The sequence below is a fragment of the Macrobrachium nipponense genome, chromosome 31 (genome assembly GCF_015104395.2).
Source record: "Macrobrachium nipponense isolate FS-2020 chromosome 31, ASM1510439v2, whole genome shotgun sequence".
Taxonomy (NCBI): Eukaryota; Metazoa; Arthropoda; class Malacostraca; order Decapoda; family Palaemonidae; genus Macrobrachium; species Macrobrachium nipponense.
The window spans coordinates 16,642,333-16,649,689 of record NC_061093.1 but is presented as its reverse complement, the minus strand read 5'-3'; the positions used below and the strand labels follow the sequence as shown (position 1 = coordinate 16,649,689).

The 7,357-nt window shown below is 39.2% G+C and overlaps 1 protein-coding gene across 2 annotated transcripts in view; it reads right to left on the bottom strand.

Moving 5' to 3' along the window:
* Window positions 1-62: 62 nt before the first annotated feature.
* Window positions 63-7,357, bottom strand: part of LOC135206651 (spermine oxidase-like) — a 29,532-nt gene continuing 22,237 nt past the window's right edge. The window contains exons 4-12 of one of the 2 annotated variants that reach the window (XM_064238008.1): window positions 7,076-7,192; window positions 6,678-6,819; window positions 4,851-4,920; window positions 4,020-4,148; window positions 3,405-3,641; window positions 3,019-3,138; window positions 1,192-1,379; window positions 427-556; window positions 63-295 (exon numbers count right to left, since the gene is read on the bottom strand). In XM_064238008.1, coding sequence (XP_064094078.1) covers window positions 131-295; window positions 427-556; window positions 1,192-1,379; window positions 3,019-3,138; window positions 3,405-3,641; window positions 4,020-4,148; window positions 4,851-4,920; window positions 6,678-6,819; window positions 7,076-7,192 — 1,298 coding nt within the window. In that variant the 3' untranslated portion in view covers window positions 63-130. Of the gene's footprint in view, window positions 296-426; window positions 557-1,191; window positions 1,380-3,018; window positions 3,139-3,404; window positions 3,642-4,019; window positions 4,149-4,850; window positions 4,921-6,677; window positions 6,820-7,075; window positions 7,193-7,357 lie in introns of those variants that run through there. The other variant, XR_010312808.1, reaches the window with a different exon arrangement.

Here is a 7,357-nt window from a genome sequence, read left to right as displayed (position 1 = left end):
ATATATATATATATATACTATGATATATATATATATATAAAATAAGTAAATATGATATCATATAGCAAAATATTCCACAGGCTGTACGATGTTAGAATATAATATTTGAAATATAAAGGCAGAGTATTGGTCACTTGATACCATTCACCACACGAGTGGATTTACTGTAGGTCTGGTCACCACTTTCTTTCATTTTTCTTATAAGCCTCCTCGCCTGTTGTTCTCCCACCTCCATTGCTCCGTCAACTGTGCCGTACCTTGTATTGTGGATGTGTTCACCTGCCCAGAACACCACCTGAGTAATAACATTAGCAATAAGAAGAATAGATCACGTACGTATCGCTTGAATGTGATGAGTAGATTCAAAAGTCTAAAGAGAGAAGTATGTAGCTCATGAATTAAAATGATAATATCATTATGACTTACTGTCTTTCCTGAGGAGTTGGTCAGCGGCATCCCGAGTTTTTGACGTTTATGAAGGCCGCTTCTGTCGCCCTCAACTGTGATGTAAGAGGAATAGGAACCTCGTGTCCATGGATTCCGACCCCATTGACTCCTATGAAGGATAACGTCATAAGAGGTTTTTATTTATTTTTTTCTTTTGGTATGAGAAATTTTATATGATATTGATTCCTCAGGTTTTTCCTACTTTGTAGTTTTAATTTATTTATTTATTTTTGTGCAGTCATAATTTGGATTCCAGACAAATAATACAATTATGTGAGTCCAATGTAGCACGAAGGAACACGTACTTGAGAATATCCTTAAATCCACGGTAGAAAGGTAAGTGAAACAGGGAACTGGAACAAGTACTTTCATAGTATATTCTACTGAATATAATATAAGTTGACAGTCTTTATATACAAAAACTCCGCCCCCTCTTTCTGTTTTTCTGTATAAAGGACTGTCAACTTCTATTATATTGAGTGTGAACATGAAAATGTAGAATATACTACGAAAGTACTTGTTCCAAGTCCCTGTTTCACTTACCTTTCTACCGTAGATTTAAGTGTGTGTGTGTGTTCGGGAGGAAAGATCGCAAATATACTGACACCAATACAATAAAAAAAAAGAGGTTAAATTGCCAGCCATGGAAATCCATCGTACTCAAAAAAAAAGATTAATTAATTAATAAAATAAAATCATTATAAATACATAAATCGATACAAAAATAAAAAAAGGTGGCCAAACCTGGTGAAGAGAATCGGTTCAGGAACCTGGAGGCCGGTGATCGTGGCCAGGAGGCGCATCAGATGCCGCTTCACCGAGTCCTTGGGCAGACTCTCCATCACCTTCGCCTCTTCTCCCGTGACGAACGTCAGCAGGACGTTAGGGTGCTGGGTCACGCTGGAGATCTCCACGATGCCGTAGAGCCACTCCTTTTGGGGGAAAATTCGTTTTGATAGCTTTCTCTATCGTGGACCTTGTAACTCACACGAGTGGCCACCACCAGATGTCTCTGAGGTTTGTTTGTGCGTGAAGCATTTGACGTCAGACACAGGAGAGAGGTAAGTTAAACAAAATGTAAATAGTTGTTACAGAGTTTCACGATTTTTCTAGAAGAAACAAGTGAAAATGGCGCTGAAATTTCATGTACGCATTCCAGCTTTCTGTACAGCGTATAATGCTGTATGACTCAGCCACGGCCCATGAAACTTTCACCTGATCATGACTAATTAACTTTAACCTTACATAGAATGAAAGCTACATGATTGGAGGGTGATGATCAACATACGAATTTGCAGCCCTCTAGCCTCAGTAGTTTCTAGGATCTGAGGGCGGACAGTAAAAGTGTGGACGGACAGACATATAACCATCTCAGTAGTTCCGTTTTACAGAAAACTAAAAATCAATATTTTGTTGGTATTAGACGAAGATTTCGGTATATATGTGTGGCTTTGCTTTTCTCAGCAATAAATATCCCGGGAAAACTTTTTCTCATTTACGTTATAAGCATCACTTGCTAGTAACTCCGGAGGGGGGGGGGGGGGGGGGGGGGGGTGGGGGGGGGGGGGGGGGTGGGGGGTGGGAACAGTTTGCAGAACGGCGGAGCAGGTTGTAACGCTGCCTCCGAGCGGAAGTTTAGCCCATGTTTCCATGTTTCCAGGGTTAAGGCAAACCCAAGGCCCCTTGGGCAAACCCCACCCCTGTCAGATCAGGGCACGGTCCCCTGAGTGAGGTTAGAAGGTAACGTCTGGTTAAGCGGGTTAAGTCCGGTCGCGGGCATTCTAGGAAAGGTAAGGTTTGCTTTCGTCAGCGGCTCCTTTGTCCGTCGTTCTCAGCCCAACCACAAGATTTACAAGGCAACAAAGTAGAACGAGTAGCACAGAAACGAACAGAGAGGAAACGAAACACTTCATTTTCCTTAGAGATCAAATCTCATAAAGGACTAACCAAATCAGCTTTATGTATTATTACTTTTAAAAACTATACTGTATGCTACAGCATATTGAACACGTTACTTTGAAATTCAGTACCCCCTGGCTAACGTCAGATAAAAGAACCGTGATCGTCATTTGCCTTATCTCTGTTTACATCAGCCTGCATATTCTGCCTGGTATATTTAGATAACTTGTACTGTTGCAACTACAGGAACTATCAGGGCCTTTGGGAATGAATAAACTTTTCAATACACGTGATTATATGTCTACTTGGATAAGGCAATGGAACTGATAACCTAAAAGAAGCTCGTTTAACTTACGTTACCAAATGGCCACAAGATGAGCAGATCTATGCAAGATACCATAGGTTACCTTGTGAAAGGTAGCAATGCTTATCAAACTGAGTTAGACAGTTTCAACTTATTAAAGACACCAGACTATGAGTTACTGCACAATATTCCACTTCAAGCTACTGTGCTGAATCTCATGATATCAGCAAAAGACCTTTTCTGTAAGTAAGCAAACCGTCATGTGAAATTGTCTCTGATGCAACGAAACAAGGACTTGGAGTCCATAGAAAATAACTGAAGGAAACTTTAGGATTTCTCTCTTAGATCAAAGATTTCCAGACACTTACCATATCCTTAGGAAGATTCCGGTCTGTCCAGAGGATGGCCACGGACAAAGGATCTTTGGAACCCCACCATGGTTCCTCCCAACCAATTTGGATTTTGTCTGCCACTCCCAGTTCTATGGACTATTTGCAAAAGAAAAAAAAAAACAATAAATAAATAAAATAAAAATTATAACCCCACTTGGTTGAAATATAAAACTTTTGTGTCAGATTATTATAATTACAAACTGTAGTTACATATTTTGCTGGTATTAACTTTCCAAAATGGTTTTGTAGCATCAAATTATTTTAGTATAAATTCAGTCTATCTTAACCATACCGTCCACGCCCTTTATCAACTGAGGGTCATTCTCGTACAAGAACGCGAAAGTCTCATACATCATTCTTACATTTAAGTCTTTGACAAGCGAAACCGGAAGTGGAGGACGGAAGAGGTCCTGGTGTCTCTCCTTCAAGTGCCCTACTGAAATCGCAACGACGACGCGCCCGGCAGAGTAGGAGGCGCGGCCGTTGTTGGTCACAAGGAGCACTTTACTGCCTCCGCCTCCTCCTCCTCCGTCATCCTGGTCCCAGAAGATCTGACAAACTGGAGATGAAAGTCGAATGACATCGTCTGGAATGGATTCCTGGAACGTCAATATTGCATTTAAGAATGCGGAAGTTGAATTCATATCAACGAACACGAATGTTTTGGGGTAAATACCAAATTTTAATAAGTTATTTGTATTTTTCCCAAGAAATGAACTCACACTTTCACACATAGTTTCTCGCGCCAAGCGCTCTTCAGCTGTCACTGACTTGAGTTATAAAACGAAATCCTACTGAGTAAGCCTACGAGTCGCCATCTTTTTTTAAAGACCAGTAAAAATTTCAACGTATGCTAAGAAGGAAGGAACCACGTCACCAAAAGTACTCAAATTATCCCAGGAACACAGAGAACCATTAAAAAGGGAGGAAAATCGCAGCCTCGTTAACCACGTGACTCGAATCCGGTCAAAATATACCTGAAGGTATTCGACGACGGTGCCAAATCCGTTCCTCCAGTGGTGGTCCTGTCCTTTGGCCACGTACTGGTCAGCATCTCGAGCAGACATGTCGAGCCAGTTGTTGGTGCCCTCTTCTGCATTCACCGTCTGGAAACATAGAGGAAACGTCAGTGAGGATGTCTTATAGGATGGTTAAGTTAAGTATATCTTAGTTTTACCAGACCACTGAACTGATCAGCAGCTCTCCCAGGGCTGGCCCGAAGGATTAGAGTTTTTTTTCCCCTGAGTCTGGGAGGGAATTTTAATTATAGATGCAAGGGGGCCGTGGAGGGAATGACCAACTCTTGGAGGGGACGTGGTAATAAAAAGTATAGGAACCACTCTCCTCAACTGTCTGGGTGTGCTCATTCACGGACCTGTCAGTTTAAATAGACCCATTTTTCTGAGGATGTTGCCATTTTTAGTCTTTCTTCAGACTCCAACAAACTGCGGATGATCTTGATACTATTTCTTTTTCAAATCTCAATTATTGTTTATTTAACGCATTTCTTATGTATGACTTCTTCATAATCACATTATTATTATTATTATTAATTCAGAAGAAGAAGAACCCTATTCAAATGGAACAAGCCCAGAGGGGCCAATAAACTAAAATTCAAGCTTCAGAAAAATATTGTGGTGTTCATTTGAAAGAAGTTACAGAATGCAAAAGGAAATATGCAAAGAAGAGATCAGTTATTAAAAAAGAAAAAAACTATAATGATTAAATTACTAAATAAACAGACAGAAATATAAATAAGTTATTCAAATATCAATACAAATGTCACTTAAGTGTATTTACTTATATACCTTTTCCAACAGGTGTAGCCATGCTTGGCCCAGGGTCGAGTCCCAGCCCTTCCCATACGCTTCTGGAAATCTGAGGGGTAAAGAAAAGAAAAAAAAAATGTAAGTTTGCGAACAAGAAAACCCATCCTTCTTTTTAATTGGTCTCAGGAATTTGCTTAAATATAACACGAGGAAAATAGCAACATGAGTTAACGAAACTTAATTTATTTTTATGTTTTTGTATATTTATTTATTATTCTGTTAAATTATATATATATTTTTTTCTTTTCCACTAACTGATCCCTTCTTTCTGTATTTCGTATATTTCGTATTGTCCTCTGTAACTTCTTTCAAGTGAACAACATACAATTTGGAAGCTTGAATTTCAAGTTAATGATCTCTGTGGGCTTGTTCTTTACGAATAGGACCTTGTCTTCTGAATAATAATAAAATGCTAAATACATTTACAAAATTTTCTCATAATTATCCAGAACACAGCAGAATATGCATCCGGGAAACTGTGTTCACAGACCTATAAAGCCGCGTCCACACTTGTTGCATTTCCACGTATCGTATCATCGTTGTGTATTGTGCCACTTGGTGCGTACACGCATGCTGTATCATCGTTCCGTGGTGCAACAGTATCATCCTGTTTCTTCGATTCTATCAGACGTATGACATCCTCCTTACTCAAATCCATTTTTTTTAGTTCCTAGATAGTTCTTCACGCTGAAAATACATACACACACACATACATACACATATATTATATATATATATATATATATATATATATAATATATATATATATATATGAATAACTTGATCACGAAGTATATAAAACATGATGCTATGTATAAATAAGGTTTTTTCCATGGAGGAAAAAATGAAAGGCGAGAGAGCCAAGAACTTTCGGTCTTGTACGACCCCTTTACTTAGGCACAAGTAAAGGGTCGTACTAGACCGAAAGTTCTTGGCTCTCTCGCCTTTCATTTTTTCCTCCGTGGCAAAAGCCTTTATATATATATATATATATATATATATATATATATATATATATATATATATATATATATATATATATATATACTCGTGGTCGTCGCTACAACAAGACTGAGCTTGCAATTTGAACGATGCCACGCTTCCCGTGCACACGAGGGTTGATGCGTTGTGTATCGTCCTTTGATGTGACGGCAAAAGACCGTCAAATGGTGGATCGAGCCCGTTGCGTATCTTTGTATCATATTTTGATACGCAACGGTGCAACTCTTTCCCGTCCACACTGCTACGCAACGATGATACGATACGTGGAAATGCAACAAGTGTGGACGTGTCTTAAGAAATAGACTCATATTATTTAAAGAGATATTTATAAGGCTTATGCAACAAAATAAACTCATCGTAAGTTGTGTAGTAACTTTTACACATTAGCTATACCATCCACACCCTTTGATCAACATTTAACACACCTGCTGCCCAAGAACAAGTTCCCGTGACGGCATAAGGCCGTCTTAATAAAACCTAGGCCGCCGTGTCATGCAATGCTGTCAAAAATTAATGCTTTATTGTAATGTATTCAGTTATTTGTGAGGATCTATTGTATTTTATCATATTTTTTCAGTGACTTTCACAATCGGTTTATCAAGTACCTGTGGATTTACAACTTAATTTTTCAAATAACATAACGTAAATATTTCAGTAATATACCACGTCATATACCAACGATATTAAGCATTCAAGTTGCACATATAAAACCTGTTGAATAAGTGAACAAATAAATAGATCCATTCAAAACTATATAGGTGCCTAGGCAGAAAAAATGACCAGACCGACCCTTTTGAACAGTACCTGTCGAGGTAAAACTGGCCGTAACCAGTATGGTAGTAAGGCTCGAGAATTCCGTTCGTGTCGGCTTCCTCCATGAGTTCCTCCACTACCTCGTACTTCAAGGGGTCGCTCCTTCGGCCGTTATTGGTCACCACTCTTTCGTCTGTCAGTGAAAACAAAAAGAAAGTCTCATACATACTGGTTAAGTCACAGTGGTACTAATGCTTTCAGGATAACTGCCAAGAAGTGCATCCTGAATGTATCTTCTTTTCAAGGGTTTTCTTGTCTTTCGGGATGTCAGTTCGCTATTATATTCATCATGATTGAATATTGAGTATGATCACTACCACAAATACTCAAGAAATCTTAACAACGCTTAACAGGACATAACGATAATATCCCTAAAATACTACACCAACCCCAGACATCATCAGGCAGGCTGGGAACCACGGCCTGTAGTTGCTTGGCAAGTCGGTAGAGTGGGTTCCTTTCGCCTCCGTGGATCCATTCCGCCCCTTCTTCCACTGACAGGTTTCCTTGATTAAATTAAAATAATTGAATGACTGATTAAGGGCCGTGTGGCAATTTTTCAGTTATTGAATAGTAAGATATTATTATCGGCTATATATTTTCGTTTAAGACCATGATAAAGCTGGAATCATAGGCCTAATGTGGCCTGCTTGACTGAGCTTTCTCCCACC